The sequence below is a fragment of the Nipponia nippon genome, unplaced genomic scaffold, assembly GCF_047370975.1.
Source record: "Nipponia nippon isolate SJK-2023a ecotype South Korea unplaced genomic scaffold, ASM4737097v1 scaffold_2, whole genome shotgun sequence".
Lineage (NCBI taxonomy): Eukaryota > Metazoa > Chordata > Aves > Pelecaniformes > Threskiornithidae > Nipponia > Nipponia nippon.
This window is the reverse complement of record NW_028262336.1, coordinates 112,219,077-112,240,349: the sequence shown is the minus strand read 5'-3', so window position 1 is coordinate 112,240,349 and position 21,273 is coordinate 112,219,077. Positions and strand designations below refer to the sequence as shown.

The following is a 21,273-nucleotide window of genomic DNA, read 5'->3' as shown; positions in this document are numbered from 1 at the left end:
AAATCCCCACGCAGAAAATATTTTTATCATCTGTAACTAAACCAAGTAACTGGTAACTGCATTAAACTTGATTACAAGACATTTTTTAAAAGTAGTCATACTGAAAAAATCAAAGTTCAACAAGTTAGGGAAAAGATACAGAAAGAAACTTTAAACAGGAAAGCCTAATACTGCAGCCTTATGAGAGGTTCCAATTCTGGTTGTCATTGCACTTACCATTTATGTCCTTCTTTTATACTGAACAGTAAAAAGGGATAGGATATAAGTGAAGGAAGCTTACTTGTCAAAGCTTTTAAGAAACAAAAACAAGGATTAGAAACAATTGCTATTTTCCTTCTAAACACGTGGTTGGCAGAAGACTTTAGTATGTTATAAGGATTATGCCAAAAGAGTTTATCAAGACCTGATATGGTAAAAACTGTCCAACAGTATCATAAAATGCAATTTTCACCAGGAAGCAACTTTTAAACTCTTAAAGCAGAGAATAAATTTTTCAGTGTATGTACAACAGTAATCTGAGACTAGAAGTAATAACCAGATGGAGTCTGTTCACCGTAAACAAGTATTAGTAAGAATAAATAAAAAAATTTAGTTGTACACAAAATTCTACTAAATTGAAAAAAGATTTGATGTATCATTTTGCAATCTCCAGAAATGGTTTACACTGCTGCAAAATACAAAGGCTTTTTCAAACTCCCATTCACTCTATACAACTTAAGTACAGTTATCTAAAGACGTTATAATGAATGCCTATAAAATGATAGGCCATGCTTAGAGTTACATAGCTGCCCTTATTAGAAACAGTTGCTAAAGAGAGTAAATACATCACTTCCATTTTTGTTTCAATTCTTCTTCTTCTGAAGTTCAAAGGACAGCAGAAGTAAAACATAAGTCAACACATGACCAGAATACTAAAGAATAGTCTGAAGACTAGAGAAAATGTTTTTTTAAAATTACTGTATATGCCACTTCAGCTTTGCATGATATTAAAAAAAACCAACACCTCTACTATATATTCCTTTGTATAACATGTAACACTTTTGGTAGGGTTGCACTGCAGAGATACATCTATACATTCTTGCAGTGCATTAATTACTTGCAGATGAACACACAATTCCAGCAATGCAACTCAGCAGGAAAGCTACACTCTTCCAAAGCATTCTTCCACCTTTACCTTGCCTCCCACAAAATTTTCATTGTATAAAAGTCGCAAAAATTATGCACAGTGATTGAAGTGCTTTCCATTTGAACCATTCCTCTTCCCTTCTTACACTACATCTTTGCCATGTCCAGCACACCAACTTCAACAGTTTCTGTTCACACACACTTCGGAATTTAAAGATGCAGATAAGCATGAGGATGGCCAAACTGTGGCAAGCAATTCAAGCACAGAGGCTAAGTAACATTACCTCAAGACAGTTGCAAGAAGAAAATCAGCAGAGGTTGCTGTGGCCAACATTATCTAGTTTTCCCAGCACCCCAAGCTGCAGGGTATAGGCCACAATCTCCTAACAGCAGTGGAATCTGAGGGAGCTACTGCCATCTCAAGCCTGTGGGTTGGCTCCCCAGCTGCAGCACTCTGCAGCAAGTAGTATGGGTCTCACAGAGCAGCCACAGGAGAGTTTTGACAGGTAGTTTATAGGGTCAGAAAGTCAGGCTACCCCAAAAGATGCTACGTGAAGATATTAAGGTGAAATGAGATTTCGTATTTGGCACTACAGAAGTCACAATCAGTAAGTGCTATTTCTAAATTACATCAGACAATTGTTATGTGCTATTTCACAAAGTATGTTTAATAATATGTGGGAACACACTAAAGGACGTTATGAGTTTTGAATTCTTGATCTTCATCACCCCAAAGAAAATACATGCTGAAAGCAGTTTTCTTTTACAGTGTGAGCACATACGGAAATAAATGACTGATTGTTTTCTGCTGCAAGTTTCTCAAAGCACAATCAGCAAAATTAACTGATAGCTGTTAGTAACGTCAAAGGAACAATTTCACTTCCTCCCCATCTTTACTAAAAACACTAAGGGGCAGAGGATGGGAAAAAAGATATCCTGCTGAGAACAGGAAATCTTTTATTTTCTAAGTTCTCTTAGGATGTCTCAGAACATACATAATATATTCTTCTCAACCCTATAGAAAATGTTACGGTATAGAATGTGAAATAGGTATTTCTTCCACAAAACACAAAATCAGAAAATAGCTGAGACACCAGCAGTTTATTTTTGATTAATGTATGAAGCTGTACCTGTAAAGGGGAGCAAAATTCCCCCCTGCAGACTACAGTTGTTATAATAATGTAAAAGACCATTGTGTGGATTGCTTATTCATTGCTTCCTCACTAAGAATAGCTGTAAAAGTAAAAGGTATCCTTCTCACATGAAACTAAAGCATTCACAATACAGTTGCATTGATTTAACTGCTTTGGTTGGTAGAAGAAAAATCATACCCTTGACCAAAACAGATCATCATGAAAATTTAGAAGCTGACTCCTCTGGTACCACCATTTTGCTAGTCCTGCAGGATGAGTCTTCAGAGGCAGAACATGCCTAAATTACTAATATAAATAACATAAAACTTATAGCAGAGGACCATTTTTTTCCCACCTTTATAATCTTTCGGTCTCCTTTAGTAAAGATTTTGAGGTTTTCCTCATCTAGTTTTGCAGAAGGGTCAAAGGGGTGAGTGATTTTAGGCTCCATCTGAAGATAACACTGCCCATTTGGTTTCTGAAGTATATTATTCTTAGTAAGTTAAGCATAAACCAAAACAAGCAATTCAAACAAGCTTAACAGCCTGAACTGGTTTAAAATTTAAACCTTCAGTCAAACTAGGGCACCTTCTTATGGAAACATCATTTATTCCCATTTATTCTCACTTCGAAAAATTCTATTTTTTTATTGGAAAAATTCATTTCCTGAATAAAAGGCAAATTATTATCTGAACACCTTCACTTAACTGAAATGTCACATCACCAGCTTGTAGGAAAACTAACAGTGATGCCATCATACAAGAGAATAACTACACTACTAAATTTGTACCACTCCACTTATGAGAACGATGGAATACTGAAGGAAAAACAGTAAACAAGAAGGTGGCAGCTCAATAGCTAGTATATAAAAATATTACAATTAAAAAAAAAAAAATCTTTTACAATTTGGACTTCCGTCATAGAATTTTACTTACATTGTCCATGAAATTTGGCTTAAATCCTCCCTCCTGCTGTCGTCGTAATTCCTCCTGTTCCCTCTGACGTAGCATCTCTTCTTCACGACGTCGATGTTCTTCTTCATGTCTAGAATATTTTTCAAAAACTAGGTCAACTTAGACTCTTGAACCTGTTCAGGCTTGTACTCAGTCTCAGGAGATAAGATCAAGCATATAAACAAATCTGGTAATTATTTTTATATAGTGTAAGGCACTAATCTACTGCACCCGACGGGTTTGAATATTATTGAAGTCTGTTTGTTTGAAACTGGAAGACAGGTGACTACAATACCAGTACATTCTATACCTGTTCTTCCAGCTACATATTGGTAAGCAGGTTAAAGTACTCCAGTTTTTAACAACTCACTATGGATTAAAACATTTCAATACTGCCAAAAGACACATTTTTAACTCTGTGAGGTGTCTGCGTTTTGTTCTTTTTTTCTTATCTACATTTCCTGTGATATTTAACATAAAAATTATAAACTCAATCAACATGATTATACTATGTCTGTTTTCTTAAATTTTAGCAGAGGCAAATATTTGTATGAATCACATCTTAGAGGAAAAACTGTTCGCAACATACCAGAATATCAAGTGAAAATAACTGCAAAAAATCTCATGTCAGACTATATATTTGCAATGCTACTACTCCACATGCAGATCACCTGCCCATAAATCTTAGAAGCACGTTCATATCTATTACAGCAATGCTTCAGTCACAAGGTTAAAATAAATCATATGAAACAAAAAATTTATGTTAAGACACTTCTACACTATTTAGAAAGCTCAGAAATTTACAACAGAACTAGTAGAGCTGAAATTAGTGAAAAAATTGAAGAAATACTTGAAACCATTCTTTTATATTAGCATAAGTGGTCACTTTTCTGTTCAAGAACATTAACAGAAACGTCACACGTTATGCTTTGGAAAAGCAGCTTTTTAGCAGCAGAAACATTTTTATTTGCTATCAAAAGCAAGCTCTACAAGCTACAGTATCTCAATTCACACAGCCCTACAGCAGCAGCATGCCACACCTTTGCACAGTAGAAGACAAAATACCTCAATTGTATCTGCTTGCGCTTCTGAAGTTCTTGATTGCGAAGTTCTTCCAAACGTCTCAATTCTTCTTGACGTCGCATGAGATCTAACAGGATTAAAAATGTAATAAGGATAAAAGCTGCCAATCAGCAATGTGGCAACACAAAAAATTGCTATTACTGTCAGATTAGAGTTCTAATATTAAATTTTTAAAGAATTTTCTCAGCACATTTAACTAGTTTCTTCCCATAAAGTTAAGTCTAGTATATGAAAGAAACCACATGGGATCCACGGCTCACAGAAACACAGAAAGGTACAGAACTGGCAAAGCCTCCAAAGCATGTTATGGAAACAGAAATCTGAAGTCCTCAAACAAAAAAAAAAGGAGAAAAAACGCTCAATCACTTAAATCACATCCTGGTTTTACATCTAGGGCAAGGCATCAATTTTCTCACAATGCTGTGTACTGCTAAAAGCACACTAGCAAGAGAACTAGTATAATATATATGAGCTTATACTCTCCACTACCTTTTGCAGACCACTGCATGGCACACATCAGAAAAGTGGTATGAACTTCAGGTGCACGTAATCTGAGCTTCCACAGAGATTTATCACATGACTCTGCTTATAGCGACTTACAAATGACTAATCTGTAACACTACCAGAAAGGAACAGCTGTATCCTCTTAAAAAGCACTTAAAATGCTCTTAAAAAGCAGGGCCCAGCTAATAGTAATTACTTTTGCTGTGCTTCTGACCAGTCACATTATTGATTTTTGCCTGGAAATTTATGCTTTCTTCAATGAATATTAATTCTACCTTTTGTTAGAATGCAGCTGTTTGCCCTTTCTGTCTTCATAGGATACTGGCCACATGACGTTATTTACAGACACCATGAGGAACATTCCACTACACCGCCCCTTATATGCTTTTTGTGCTTTAGTTCAACTACTCCACACATTTCTCTATGCATTTCCTCACTATTCTAAGTAAAGCATCTTTTTAGCTATGCAAATCGCTCTCCTCAAACTTGCATTTACATATATTATTACAACATAACCTTTTACTTTAGTATTCAAAAACAACTACAATGACCAGTACATTTCACCAAAATATCGTGTATTTGGGTTCTTTTCTAACAAAGAAGATTATCAGATTTGTACTCTCACAGCATCCCTATTGACATTGGGAGTCCTTTCTCAAGCACACTTTGCAGGCTTGCTTTTCCAATCTCTTTGCAAAATGAACACATTTCACACTTCAATAGAATACGATTACATTGAAGATTCACTCAAATCACAAAGTCTGAGGGCTGCTTCTTTGCAACAGTGCTTGCCATTGCAGGCTTGGCCACTGTTATCCTGATACTCAGGGAGCACCACAAGCACACTTTTTTTAAAATAAGCTTTAGATTATTTCAGAGTACTACTGAGATCAAGAATTGACCCATTCTACATTGAGTGTTGTCCACTGTTGGAAAAGTAATTTCCTTGTCAGTTCTTTGTTCTTTCAAATTTATGTAGCATTCCCTTTTTCTTGTGTTAATGCACAAGAAAAAATTAATTTTTTCCACAGCACAGCTCTGATTACTGCCTTTCCTGAAATTGTTCATATTTTGAAGTTCAACATACCAATTTATGATCCAGTACCATTTGACAATGGCAGAGTATTGACACAAAGCCTTACTAGCAAGATGAAAATACAGATCCAGAAGTTCAGGCTGTACACAGACCCATTCATATTAAAAGATCTGCAATGATGGTAATTCTGGACTGACATATGTTGGACACAGGCCCTTTCTCTGAATAGAAAAAACCTGCACTAAAGCAGCTGTGAAAGAAAAAAAAGACAGAAAGCATCATTATTAGTTTCAGCACTTTCTTGTGCCTAAAAAAGGGCAAGGTCTTCATTTTATTCTCAACCTTTTTCAGAGCAGAGGGCAGAAGGTGAAAGTGTACTCTCACCTCAGAACTTAATCCTACAAGCAGGAATACCAAGTCCAAAAAGATTTAAATTGTTTTAAGCTGATGAGTTTTCAGGTTCTAAAAATGGAAATGTCCAGCTTCCATACAACTGATAAAGAATGAAGCTTCTCATTAAATTCAGTTATGTTTTCCAGTATTTTCATAAACTATTTAACCACCATTATGAGGGAATATTTACAAAAGTCTGAAGCATACCACCAATATGTAGATAAGAAACATCATGCCAATTTACTTACACATGGAAACACGTATTCTGCTTTACAAATTACTGCTGACTCAATCTGTCAAAACATGACACTGAAGTGAAAAATTACATGTATCAAAAGAATGAAGTCTACTTTCAGTATTAATGCCACACCATGAAATCCTGAGTACTTCAGCCAACATGCTGAAGTCCTATTAGCTTTCATAAAGCAATTTCTATAAAACCTTCACCTGCAGGAGTATATGAACTCTAGTAAGCTCACCCTTCCTCTCTTCTTTTTAGCCCCTGACAATGAATATACTGTATTTCATATTTCAGAGTAACTATTTCAATACACCTTTACATCTGTGGTTTGTGCATCAAGTATACAAAAATATTAATTCTAGGTCTGGATGCCTCAAAAGTTTCATTGCATCTTTCTTAAAAACCCTGTGATGCACTCTCATTAATATAATTCATATTCTTGGCATGGTCTGAACTTATACCCAGAGACACTGTTCAGACGAGCAAGATTTAGAAGCAGCTAATGTCTGAGAATAAATACAAGAGGAAAAAAACCACCTTACTTTCATACACACTGAAGCTGAAGAGCTGATGACACTAAAACAGAAGGAATGTTTACTAACCCGAGAGTCTGGAAAATTAAACATCTGCAGGTGCATAAGCAGAAATCTAATAAAATGAACGAAACTCCAAGTTATATGGTACCAAAGAGAAGTACTCTGTTAACTAAATAAACAGGGAAGGAAGAAACCCTCTTCCCACACTAACAAAAAGCATGTTTCCTCACTGAATACTAGCGCCAAAAGCCTTCATATTCTAGTGGCTCTTTAACGTAAGGAGTAATTCTTTTCCTTTTGCATATAAAAGTAGAGCTTAATAGATATTCAAAAAGGAATATTTTTTTTCCTTCACAGTGTCCTTAAAAGAAACTCTAATATCCACAAAACATACCTAAGCTGTTCTCCCACATTTTAACATCAAGACCTTTTCTATCTTAATAAACAGGCCACTATCTTCTTGTCTCAGTTTAAAACATGATTAAGGCACGACAATTTGAGAAAAAATAATCCCTAACCTTGCCATCAAGTAAAGGCAACAGGTAGATAAATCCTAAAAAAAATTAAAGAGTGTAAGTTCTAGAACTGCATCATCAGCACTGTCAAATATTAACAATTAATTAATGGTAAATTTATCCAACCTGTATTTTCGGCACTGCATTTTTACCAGTATCAAAGTCACAGGTATACACAAAATTAAAAATATGTGTCAAATTGAAAAGGGGGAGGCTGTACTGTGTATTATAGGCATTGTTGGGTGTCGCCAAGGTTCAGTTGGCCTATGCCCTGCGACAAAACTGCTTCCATGAAGGAAAAAAAAGGCAGGTCATTGTCATAGGAGACTCCCTTCTGAAGGGAACAGAAGGCCCAGTATGCAGACCGGACCCACTTCTTAGGGAAGTCTGCTGCCTCCCTGGGGTCCAGGTTAAAGATGTGAAGAGACAGCTTCCTGCCCTGGTACGGCCCTCAGATTATTATCCATTACTGATTTTTCAGCTAGGCAGCGATGAAGGTGCAACAAGAAGTCTGAGGGCAATCAAGAGCGACTGCAGGACCTTGGGACAACTGGTTAAGGGAGCAGGAGCACAAGTGGCATCTCCTCTCTCCTTCCAGTTGCAGGGAATGATGAGGGCAGAAAGAGGAAGAGCCAGCAGATCAATACCTGGCTCCGAGCCTGGTGTCACCAGCAGCATTTTGGGTTTTTTGATCATGGGTCGGTCTACACAACACCAGGCCTGCTGGCAACAGCCAGGGTACACCTGTCTCAAAGGGGGAAAAAGATCACAAAATGATAGAGATTTTGATTCTTGGAGAAGTAAGGAGGGGGGTCAGCAGAACTGCTACCTTGGACTTTTGAAGGGCAGACTTTGGCCTGTTTAGGCGCCTGGTTGACAGAGTCCCTTGGGAGGCAGTCCTGAAGGGCAGAGGAGTCCAGGAAGGCTGGACATTCTTCAAGAAGGAAATCTTAAAGGCACAGGAACAGGCCCTCCCATTGTGCCGAAAGACGAACTGGCGAGGGAGAAGGCCACCCTGGCTGAACAGAGAGCTTTGGCTGGAACTCAGGAAAAAAAAGGAGAGTTTATGACCTTTGGAAGAAGGGGCAGGCAACTCAGGAGGACTACAAGGATGTTGTGAGGTTATGCAGGGAGGAAATTAGAAGGGCCAAAGCCCAACTGGAACTTAATCTGGCTACTGCCATAAAAGACAATAAAAAAATGTTACTATAAATACATTAGCAACAAAAGGAGGGCTAAGGAGAATCTCCATCCTTTATTGGATGCGGGGGGAAACATAGTGGCAAAGGATGAGGAAAAGGCTGAGGTACTCAATGCCTTCTTTGCCTCAGTCTTTAATAGTCAGACCAGTTGTTCTCGGGGTATGAGCTGGAAGACAGGGAGAGGGAGCAGAATGAAGCCCCCATAATCCAAGGGGAAATGGTTAGCAACCTGCTACACCACACAGACACACACAAGTCTCTGGGGCTGGATGGGATCCACCCAAGGGCACTGAGGGAGCTGGCAGAGGTGCTCACCAAGCCACTTTCCATCATCTACCAGCAGCCCTGGCTAACCGGGGAGGTCCCAGTTGACTGAAGGTCTTCAAGTGTGATGCCCATCTACAAGAAGGGCCAGAAGGAGGATCCGGGGAACTACAGGCCTGTCAGTCTGACCTCGGTGACGGGGAAGGTTATGGAGCAGATCATCCTGAGCGCCATCACATGGCACGTACGGGACCACCAGGGGATCAGGCCCAGTCAGCATGGGTTTAAGAAAGGCAGGTCCTGCTTGACTAACCTGTTCTCCTTCTATGACAAGGTGACCTGCTCAGTGGATGAGGGAAAAGCTGTGGATGTTGTCTACCTGGACTTTAGTAAAGCCTTGGACACCATTTCCCACAGCATTCTCCTGGAGAAACTGGCTGCACACGGCTTGGATGGGCATACATTTCCCTGGCTAAAAAACTGGCTGGATGGCTGGGCCCAAAGAGTTGTGGTGAATGGAGTTAAATCCAGTTGGTGGCCCGTCACAAGTGGTGTTCCCCAGGGCTCAGTATTGGGGCCAGTTCTGTTGAATATCTTTATCAGTGATCTGGATGAGGGGATCGAGTGCACCCTCAGTAACTTTGCAGATGACATCAAGTTGGGTGGAAGTGTCGATCTGCTGGAGGGTAGGAAGGCCCTACAGAGGGACCTGGACAGGCTGGATCAATGGGCCAAGGCCAACTATATGAGATTCAAGAAGGCTCAGTGCTGAGTCCTGTACTTGGGTCACAACAACCCTATGCAACACTACAGGCTGGGGGAGGAGTGGCTGGAGAGCTGCCTGGCAGAAAAGGACCTGGGGGTGTTGGTTGACAGCCCCCTGAACATGAGCCGGCAGTGTGCCCAGGTGGCCAAGAAGGCCAACACCATCCTGGCTTGTATCAGCAGGACCAGGGAAGTCATCATCCCGCTGTACTCAGCACTGGTGAGGCCGCACTTCAAATACTGTGTTCAGTTTTGGGCCCCTCACTACAAGAAGGACATCGAGGTGCTGGAGCGTGTCCAGAGAAGAGCAACAAAGCTGGTGAAGGGTCTGGAGCACAAGTCTTATGAGGAGCAGCTGAGGGAGCTGGGGTTGTTTAGCCTGGAGGAGGCTGACGGGAGACCTTATTGCTCTCTACAACTACCTGAAAGGAGGTTGTAGCAAGGTGGCGGTCAGTCTCTTCTCCCAAGGAACAAGTGATAGGATGAGAGGAAATGGCCTCAAGTTGCACCAGGGGAAGTTTAGATTGGATATTAAGAAAAATTTATTCACTGAAAGGGTTGTCAAGCATTGGACCAGGCTGCCCAGGGAAGTGGTTGAGTCCCCATCCCTGGAGGTATTTAAAAGATGGGTAGATGTGGTGCTGAGGGATATGGTTTAGTGGTGGACTTGGCAGTGATAGGTTAACGGTTGGACTTGATGATCTTAAGGGTCTCTTCCAACCTAAACAATTCTATGATTAACATCCACATTCCTCACCTGTAAGATATACCTATGCTTACATGGAAATGAAATGCTCTAACATTTTTTTCCTGGAAAATAAACCAAGAAACAACATGACAGGTGCTGCAATAACTATTTGGCATTTCAAAACATTTTTCTGCTGTATTATGTTCTGTATTTCAGTACAAGATCTTATATAAACAGTATAGTTTCATATTAAAAGCAAGCATGCCTATTTAGAAAAAAAATGCTAAGTAAACCTTTTCCTAATGACAACTTTCAGTTGTAGATTTAAGAATACTATATAAAAAATGAGATATGCTCTTTTTAATCTCTTTTCCAGTTACGAAAATGTTTTAAAACTAATTTTAAAAGACTATGTGTTTACATTCAATATATCCAAGCATTTAGGTGCTTTAATTCCACCAACCTAGTGAATACTCTAATCCAGCTCATATAGATACTTTCAACATGTCATTCAAGTCAGCAGAAAAACTTATGATAAACCAGTCTCACACAGGGAAGTTGTATTATCAACAAAGATGTCCTTTCTTAACAGTAAGCATTAAGTAAAGCCAAATAATTGCAGCAGACAGTTTGTATGAGTTATCTGGGTTTAAGTTTTGAAACGTATCCACTACTTAGAATCTCAAGAAGTTCAAATCCCTTTAAAATGACAAGGCAGTCTTATTCAGCCTATCAAGCTAGTTATTGTACTGTCTTATGATCTAACCGTCTTAGGGACGATAATTTTAGGTAGCCATGTTCTCCCTTAAATTAAGACTTAAAAAAAATACTTCAATGTTTCATTCATGCAACAAACCTTGAGATCCTTTCCAACTGATTTGCAATACATTTAAACTTCGTCCACTCAAGTTTTGCAATTTAGCAGCCATACATAGGGAACTAAAATCAAGCAGTAGTTCAATAGTTCTGAACTGGAAAGCAGTGATTGTATGTCTACAACATTTTGGGAAAAACGTGTTTTGGGGAGAAGGCTAACAAGCAAAAAGTACCAGATACTCGCCCTGTTACTGTCCTCTCTGCTCAAGAAAGACAAGCTCCATCCAGCTCCATTCTTAAAGATAGGGCTTGAAAGCGTTTGCTAGAAGCCTTTTTTTCCCCCAACACTAGCAGAAAATAAGATGTCCAAACAATTATGGAGGAGGGATACCTGATCTTAAAATTTCAAGAACGACTGAAATTCATGGCAACTGTGAGTTATTTTGAGTTGTTACATACACACAATACTATGCACCCATCAGACTTCTCAGCTGCGTTTCAAAGGGAAAAAAAAAAAAAGTAACGTTAGCTACTGTAACATTTAAAATCATATCAGAGGTGCACAGAACAGCCAAAAGAAGTACAAGCTATCATTTTTTCTTTTTTCCTGCACATGACCCACAAACAGTACTTAGTCCTATCTAGTACAAGCAACACCAAAAATGGAAAATAATTTTACTGATGAGTGTGAACCTACCATTCAATTTCTTTACATAAACTACTTACACTGGACCAACTTATAAAGTGAATAAAACAGACCTAGACAATCACCCCTTTCTCAGTTTCTTAATCCATCTCTGCAAACCATCAAGGATATGCGTAAGGAGAAATATTTCCCTTTTCTCAGTTCAATGCGTTTAATCACATCTAGCAAAACCTCTAAGTTTAATATACAGCTCAATATGCTACACAAAGAAAATCTATGACATAAATTTAATACTAGTAGATTATCTGATTTTTACCTTGCCTCATCAGCATTAGCTGATGCTCATGTCTAGCTGCTTCCATTTCTGCCTCTAGTTTTTCTTTGGCTTCTCTAATGTTCCTGTCAACCTGTTCACGCTGTTGCTTTTCCATCTCATCAAGAGCCTTCCACCGTGAAGCATACTCAAACTCAAATGTTCCAGGCTGAGCAAAACGTGGAGGCTGTTCTCTTTCCCTAATAAAAATTTTGCAGTTAAAATGTACAGAAGGACACATTTAGATCAACAGCTGCAACAGCCAAGGAATTTATAAACAATCACTTCAAGTGTAGATCTGACACTAAAACAACCTGTCAGATGACCACATTCTAAACCAGTCAAAGCTTAATTCAGCTGTTAAGACAAGTTATATGATCAGTTAAACTGTCCAAAACTATTAAATTTATATAATTTTAAGATAAAAATTCATATTTACGTCAGTACAAAATACTAAGCTGCAACACTAGATTAACTGTGTTCAGCCTTCTAAAGCAAGCAGTCAATTCATAAAACCAGTTATTTAAATATCAAAGTTTACTAGACAGCTCAGAATATTACCCAGAATCTCTAAACATTAAAAGGTGCCGACATTGTATTTCACATTCTAACACTAATATTGTAACAGTGACACATTTTTAAAAAGTGGTATTCTACAGCCTTACCAGAACAAGCATTTTAACTTCAAGCAACAGGATCTCTAATAGCAATCAAATTTCAATATTAAAAATGAATATTATCAGATTAGGTGACTTCTTTTCCACCTCATGATGAAGACTCACTTTCTTATGTCATGCTAAAAGTTTTATCTGAACCATGGAAGCTGCAAAGATTTACACCCCACTGACTTTACAATTAAGGGGCTGTTCAGAGAGCAAAAAATCTGTGAGTATACAAATCTCTGCAGGATTAGACCACACCCCTAATCCATAAAAGACTGTAGCTTGGTTGGCAACAATCTCCAACTGGTATCAGTGTAGGCCAGGAATCTATCTGCTTTAGTAACTGCACAGAATGTTAAAGCAACAAGTCAAGTCTGAATTTTACTATGATTAGGAAATCTTGGCAAGGTCCTATTTAATCCTTTGACACAAAACAGCACAACATATAAAATACTACTTCCTGTTACACGAACTCAAAAATAAAAATTAGCATACATTTACCAAGCTAGCTAAGTAACACAAATCATGTTTTAGAAAATAAAGCTGAATACAACTTACTTGTGATACTGTTGTGTTTTTTGCATTAACTTCTCTGGGAGCCCATCTTCATCATCAAATTGCTCCATAGGTTCTACAACAACAGGTCGAGGTGTTCTGGAAGACAGTTTCAATTGAATAACTGAATCATAAATGAAGCAGTTAAAAGTTATTTTAGCATTTTGAGGAAACACTCCAGAAAGCTAACGTTATCTATAATCCCTGTGTCTAGCAAATTCTTCTTAAATCGTAGAATTCCAATGAAACCTGATTTTAAGAATTATCTTTGAAAATAATTGTTTCTACACCCAAAACCAGCTATTCTACCTAGAAACCACAATTTACTTGATCTAGTTCTGTTTGCTATGAAGCATTTAAGGATTAAAACAAAAAATCTCAAATTCATCTACAAACAATTACAAAATATTGAGGAAGGAACTACCTTTTTGTTTTTATCAGTGAGGCAAGACAGGGGTCACGATTATATTGGAAAAGCACCAAACAAACCCAAAATGGAGCAACACAACCTATTCATATTTCCACAGAATATTAAAAGTTACTTTTGAAAGTTACTCTACAATTGAAAACAGCTTGGTAATTTGGCATTAATATTCTAGTGATAATTAGAAAAACATTTCTGATTAAGTTATTTAAAACCCATTCTTTGAACAACCATACTCTCACAAATCAGAATCCTAATTTATCTTTGAAAATATCTTCCTTGAATTCTCATTATCTGTAGTAATTAGAGGCAAGTATTAGCCAGTACTGCCAAGAACAGCAGTATAAGGATCCTGAATTGTGTAAAAAGCTCTCTGCATCAGTCTTGAGAGCATAGCCTACAATACACACCTTAACGCAATAAGAAAAGAGTTAGACACACTAGCTTATTAAACGCCAGTGCTTATTTACTGTGTTCCACACCTTTATTTCACTTTGCAGATCTTTTAACAGAAAAAAAATCAATATGTTTTAACAACATCAACAGCTGAAAAAGAAAACTTTGGGCTTTGAGTGTAGATTAAAAAGATGAAGTCTGGAATCATAGAGCACAACTCAGCAACTGTTTCTCCTGATGTTATCTGCATGGCAATTGCTGGCAGTTCTGTTATTTAAATGCAACCGAACTGTGGTGTTAACAAGTTATTATTTAAAACAACTATTTTAGATCTCTAAATTAACATTTCAAATGCCTAGTTTTGATATATTTAGCCCATGAATTGAAATATTTTCTTCTGATCAAACAGTTTTCAGCTAAAAATGTAAAATTTTAGATTCTGAAGCAAATCAAAGTATCATGGCAGCAGATTCATGCTAATTATCTTTGCAACTGCGCATTAGTGAACATGTCAGCCACCTAAGCAAGATAAAGATTTATTCACTCAGGCCATGGTTAGACAGTCATTTCAATCCAAGGAATCTATCGAGCTGGTAAAACAGTAATACCCTCCCTCATATCCTAGCTTCTTTTTCCCTGCCACATCTCTTATGCCAAGAATAGCATTCATGTAACACTGAACTAGATTAGTTCCCTGGTTTGGCTCACCATGCTTCCATTCAAATACTAATGCCAAGAAAACCCAGGGGATACGAACAAATTGCTGGTACCTACTGATAACAGTAAAGGCGTATTCAGATTGAATTTACTACATAGCCACCAGGTCAGTTCAGTGGCACTCAAGATTTATTAGATTATCATGAGAAAAAGGAGTTCCAGACCCTTTCCCCACCTGCAATCTCCTCCTGTCTTATCCTCTGCTGGACCTGATGTTCATAGCACCCATGTTAGCAAGCACCTTCACATTCTTAAACAGCCAAAAATGAACCCAACAAAAACAGCTGAATACTTTGCTGTTGTTTTAGCAAGCACAAGTGGCTTTATGGAAGTATCAGAAAGTTCTCAAGCAGATAAAAGCTCAACAGCACAACCAGGGCAGGAAGACAAAAAGAACTGTAAGTTCGCCAATTTGATGGCAGCAAGCTTCCATGCTGTGGAACCACAGCCTTATTTTCCCAAATGAGAATCAGAAAAATAAAAATTTTAAAAAATCCTGAATACCTATCATTTCACACAGTCTTTAAGAAAGCATTTGAAAGCGTCACTAGTAAATGTGTTAAAGCACAGCAGCTAACAGCTTTCTTCAGCAAGTACAGAAATAAGAGATGCACAAGTGCCGTAATTTGCAAGCTTGCTTGCCCTTGAAATAGAAAGTTTTCCACAGAATGGTGCCATAATCTTCTGCAGAATCTAAGTCTTCATCTTCAAAACCCAACAACAAAAACCAAAAAACAACAAAAACCAAAAAAACAACAAAAACCAAAAAACAACAAAAACCAAAAAACAACAAAAACCACAAAAACAACAAAAACCACAAAAACCACAAAAACAACCAAAAAACAAAAAAAAACAAAAAAACAACAACAAAACCCACAACAACAACAACCACCAACAAAAAAAACCCTACTTCTGGCCTTTCAAGGCACAAATAAAACTTTTGAGACAGAAATAAACACAAGAAGACTTCCCTCAGTTTACAGAAATATGAGCAATGTAGTGCACTGTTTTGCTAAGAAACAGAGGAATATTATTTTGTCACATTGTTACTGGGATCAGGAAGAGTGCAAGCAATGAAAATAAAGTGTCACTAGAAAAAGCCCTACCATATAGAGAATGAAAAGTAATATTGCATATAGACAACCAAAATGTTGCTATCAGACTCTCATATGGTAATTACAAGTCTTATAAACAGTAAGCAGAAAAAGATAGTTTTCCTCACCAAAAAAAAAAAAAAAAAAAAATCAGGAGTATTTGGGGTATTCATGTAAAACACCTTAATTTCTCACCTCATGACTTTCATAATTTGAAAATAAAATAAGAACTCGGGAACACTCATGAATGCAGTTTTCTTTCACATCAGAAATATATACTCACACAAATTCAAACAAAAGCCTATGAACTTACGTTGTTAGCAAGAATGCCCCATCACTGCATCTTTCTAGAGCTTTCCGTGCTGGAGGTTTTGCTGCAAACTCTACGAAACCTTTTCCTGTAGCTCTGCCACGATCATCTACTACAACAACAGCTCTTTCCACTGGCCCAAATTGAGAGAACGCTTGTTCCAGCAGCTCATTAGAAACCACAGGTGAAAGATTCTTGACCGTTAGGGCAGCTCCATGTGTAGCAAATCGAATTCGAAGTGGTCTGCTCTTCAAAATAGTACCATCAAGCTCTGCCTTTGCTATTTCAGCCAGTGTCCTAGATTCCTTTTTCAAGATATAAAATATTTTATATATTTTATTTTCAAAGACAACAGATATCACTTTTGTGGTGTGTGTCCCCCCCCCCCCGAAAAGTAGCATTTTTTTTTTTTTCCTTAACTTGAGCACATTAGCATCAGGGTCATTTAACTCTTCTTCCCCGCCCCCAAAAAGCCCCAAAGTTCCTGTCCACTGACAGAAAAAAAAAAAAAAAGAAATGCATTTGTCATCCTCCATGATTTATTCTAAAAAACGACATAGGTGAAAAATTTTGTTGTACATTGGAGGACTTTGATGGATACATTTGTGCTGCTCTGTAAAGGCTTTCAGCAGAGTTGAAAACTTAATGCTTTTCCACATTTACCTACTCAAATGCTTATATTCTACATCCCGAGCTCCATATAGTAGGAAACAGCATTTTCAAAGATTATACTACAGGATCTAAGGTGTTTTGCATTTTGGCTTGGGTTTTTGTTTTATTTTTAAATAAGCGAAAGTATCGCACTCGCTCATTACCGCTGTTGGATGAACTCTCAATGGATGTCCAGTTCCAATTTCATCAACAAATGATGAAATTACCTTCTTTGCTCATGTATTCATTCTTCTCACATGTATGGGCTTTCTGCACCCACATCCATGAGACAGTCTGCATCAGTAACTGCCTTTTTTCTCATTTCAGAGATTTTCACCAAGTTTGATACCTGCAATCCCTTACATTTAAAGAAATTATTCTTTAGATCATAGCCATCTTCTCCACAGTTCAAGTGACTAATTAAATTGTTAAAAAAATAATATATTCCCTAAACATAATGGAAAAGGAAGTTCAGACAAAAGCTATATCTAATCTCTATCACATACAAAATTGAGCAATGACATGTAAATACATCGCACTTCCTCCAGAAAACTGCTATTTCAGGCTGGAGGATTCTCAGGGTAAAAGATGTATCACAGAATGCCACAAGCAATTATCTTTAAGATGACAACCAAAAAGAAAAAAATCCTAACCAGTAAAATATATGGAGAAATCATAACTAGAGACACCCAAAACACTCTAAAACTATTCCTAGAATGATATAAATCAGTGCATTCTAGAGATGGCAGTCATGAAAACTAATCCCGCACATTAAATTGACGTTTAAATACAATACCATATGCTTTTCAGATGATTCCTTTTTTGCATGCTCACTTGAGCATATTCGATCGATTACCCCTAAAAATCTAGTCTTATCCGGACACAAGTAATTTAAACAAACTAAGGTCCCATTTCTTTGCAATTTTGAGATTACACGTTCCGTTTTCACAATGTGTGAGCAGTGGTATTTTAAAACAATCCTGTCCAGTCTTTAAAATTAACTGTGTTTTCGTAGACCAAGCCTATACTCATAATGAACTGCACAGGCTGAAATTTGCTTCTGCGCAAAGGAGGATTTTTTTTCTAGTCCTGAAGTACGGTAAATTTTCCCAGTGAAATCAGGAAAGCTTTCACACAGGTATTACACGAACAAAGCAGATCGCGCAACCACGTCTTCCATTGACTAAGGAGTAACAGGCTGCAGGAGCACCCGCGGCAGCAGCAGGGCAACGGCAGCCGGCGGCGGGGCGCGGAACACCGCGCAGCCGGCTGGGAACCTCCGCGCGAGGGGCCGGGAAGGCTGCCCACAGCGCAGGCCGCTGGCGTGGGCGCACGGAGGCAAACAGGGGAGGGGGCAGGAGGAGGAGGAAGCTGAGGGAACAGCGCGAGCAGTAAGGAGAAAGGGAGAGAATGAGGGGCAGCCACCGTCTTTTTTTCCACCCGCCCGACAAGGCAAGGCGGGGAGGGAGCGAGGGACAGGAGTCTCCCGCTTGCAAAGGCAGCCCCTGGGTGACGGGGCAGCCACAGAGGTTCGCGCGATTCCTCACCAGGCGAATGAAGCCGAAGCCACGGTCCCGATTTATGAAGACCTCGCTAGGCTCCCCATAGCGCTCGAAGAGGCGCTTGAAATCTTCCTCGGTGATATCAGTTGGCAGATTCCCCACGAACAGCCGGCAGCGCTGCGTGTAGCTCTTCTCGCCAGGTTTGAGAAAGCTTTTGATATCGATGGTGAAGCCAACCTCCTGCTCTTCATCTCCACCTTCTTTGCTCGGCACTAGCGCCATGGCCGCCGCTGCCTCACTCTCCGTTTCTAGGCCCCGCAATCCCTTCAGGTTGCCGCCGCCGCCCCCCACCATGCCCAGCGGCGCCGCTGGGGAGCTATTCTCGATCCGCACTTGCTTCAAGTTCCTATTCGCTGCCATATTCAGACGTCGCTCCTTTCTCCCTGGTTTTCTCGGGGGACAGGGAGCCCGGTTCAGCAACCACCACCTCCCACCCGCAGCCAATTCAAAATGGCGCCGCCGCCAACCCCGGCGAGTTGTAACGTCCCGGCGGAAAGCCCCGCCCACCATGGCCCGCGCGGCCTTCCCCGCCGCGGCTCCCGAGCGCTGCCGGGCGCGGGGAGGGGCTCGCGCCTGCGCCCTCCCGCGCGGCGGCGGGGCTGACCCGCCCCGCCCTGCCCGCCCCTGCGTCCCGCCTGCGCTCGGGCGCGGCGGCTCCTTCTCAGCTCCGGCGTGCGGGCGAACCTGCCTCAAACCGCGAGAGCTGGGCCTCTGCGTCCGCTGAGACAGATGCGCACCAGCGGGCTGCACCGCCCGAGCGGATAAGCCGCCCGGAAACTTCCCTGCTGCTCCTTGCTAGCTCGGCTGCCTCGGTGCCTGACCCGCGGAGAGCAGCCGCAAACGCAACCATGTTGGATTGGTGGTCTCGGGTCCTGCGAGCTCGGCGACGGCCCGTCCCCAGGCCGAAGAAGGCCTTGCTGCGGCCTACCCTGAGGGAAAGGCGGGGTGCCCTGGGGTACCGGTGGCTGCGGGATAGGGAGGCGGCGAGAGGTGCTGAGGCGCTGCAGGGGAGCGGCCCGGGGAAGGGAGGCCGGAGCCTTGCCGCACGGCACGGGAGGCCGGAGGGAGGACCGGCGGGCAGCGCAGGAGAAGCCTTCACCGAGTTAGATGTGGGGACAAACCCGAGTGGAGAGAGGCCTTGTTACGTCTGCCGCTCACAGAGCAACTTCCTACAGGGCAACAGCTCTCCTTACGCAGGTGATTACTTTCTTCGGAGAGGTGTGAAGTCAAACGTTTCCTTCCTTGGACCTTCCCTTCTTGCAGCTAGGACTACAGGTCTCTCGTCTGCATCACAGGACTAGAGTTTTCTCTCCTCCTCGCCTGCCAGGCACCCAGTTGCTTGGTTTGATCTCTGTGCTTCAACCAGGAATTCAACTGGCGCGTGGTTTCTCAGGCAGAGCTCATCAGGCTGCCCGGGGCCTCATAGAAAGCCTGATAATCATCAGTTCTTGGCTCATTACCAGAGTAGCCTGAGTTCTTCAGGTGCCCACATAGCTCTGCATTACGCAGGGGAACTCCTAGACAATAGAGCAAGACTTCATGAGGAAACAACTATTATTTGTTTTATTAATACAACTAAAGCACTGAAAAAGTCCAGACAATCTCATGTGGTTAATAGTTACTTCAGCTAGTGCATGGCATATACTGTTCTTTTGAAAAAGCAATGTCAAGCATGATATTAAAGAAAAAATTAATTCTACAACAGGCATGAATCCATTGCTTAGGGACTTCCCTGTCCATTGGGGAATTTTTTGAAGTTCTTCTGTCTTGTTTTTCCATTTGAGGCACAAGAAAAATCTCAGTCCCTTTCCTCCCATCTCTCAGCTTGTACCAGGATCTGGAGAAAGCATGAGCTCCCAGACAGCATGTGTTACTTTATCAGCCCACTTGTTTCCGAAGCAGACTTGTGGTTGTAGGGCATTGAACTGAACCCCATTTAAACCTCTGAAAATCCAAAATATGGATGGTAGAGGAAGGGTATCTACTCACAGCAAGGGCAGGAAGTCAGGCAGTGTAGGGACATGAGGGAGCTATTAGAGTAGCAGTATAGGATCCCTGAAGCTTAATCACCTTGACTGTCCAAAGAGCTATGGTTTCTAGTGTATTTAGGATTCAATAACAAGTGTTAAGACAAAAAAGGAATGACTTAGAGCAAACCAATAGCTTTTTAAAACTGGTAAGCATGTAAAGGGAGTGAAATATATATTAGAAATTATGTGACTATACATTGCAGAGAGTGAAAGCTCAGTAGATGGGAAAAGGGCGATGCGTAGAAGTCTGCTTGTTAAGTTATTGCCGATGCTGCATAATATGGTTTTCAGACACAGCTTTCCAAATCAGGTTAGTAATAAAAGCTACAACCACTTAAATATACAACCATGATTTCCTGTGTACTATAAAAAAGTCAATAGGAAGAGCAAGGAGTGTTTAGAAATTCCATGCTATTCTTACCTTTCCTTAGCTGTAGCAATGTCTGAATAGTCTATGATAGTCAAGTAAAATAGATCAATAAAATTCCAACTTCCAGAAACAAAAAAAGGAATATATCTGCAAAAAAGGAGAAATATATATTTAATATGCTCATGTATCCATAGCTTGCTTTCATTAGTCAGACTCACGGTATAACCATAATGCACATACTTGCACTGTTTTTAAACTTTGTTGAGCAGGAGCAATTTGCATGTGCCCT

At 40.1% G+C, this 21,273-nt stretch overlaps 1 protein-coding gene across 12 annotated transcripts in view; it reads right to left on the bottom strand.

Annotated features, from left to right (window-relative positions):
- Positions 1–19,086, bottom strand: part of PSPC1 (paraspeckle component 1) — a 68,239-nt gene extending 49,153 nt beyond the window's left edge. For 5 of the 12 annotated variants that reach the window (XR_015704569.1, XR_015704568.1, XR_015704570.1 and 2 more), the window contains exons 1-6: positions 18,570–19,086; positions 16,375–16,676; positions 13,434–13,529; positions 12,217–12,413; positions 4,277–4,361; positions 3,194–3,302 (exon numbers count right to left, since the gene is read on the bottom strand). Coding sequence is in view for 7 of the 12 variants with exons in the window: in XM_087756405.1 (XP_087612531.1) it covers positions 3,194–3,302; positions 4,277–4,361; positions 12,217–12,413; positions 13,434–13,529; positions 16,375–16,676; positions 18,570–18,944 (1,164 nt within the window). In the remaining 5 variants the exon portion in view is untranslated. Of the gene's footprint in view, positions 1–2,613; positions 2,752–3,193; positions 3,303–4,276; positions 4,362–12,216; positions 12,414–13,433; positions 13,530–16,374; positions 16,677–18,569 lie in introns of all 12 variants that reach the window. The other 7 variants (XR_015704572.1, XR_015704571.1, XM_087756406.1 and 4 more) reach the window with 4 other exon arrangements.
- Positions 19,087–21,273: the final 2,187 nt, after the last annotated feature.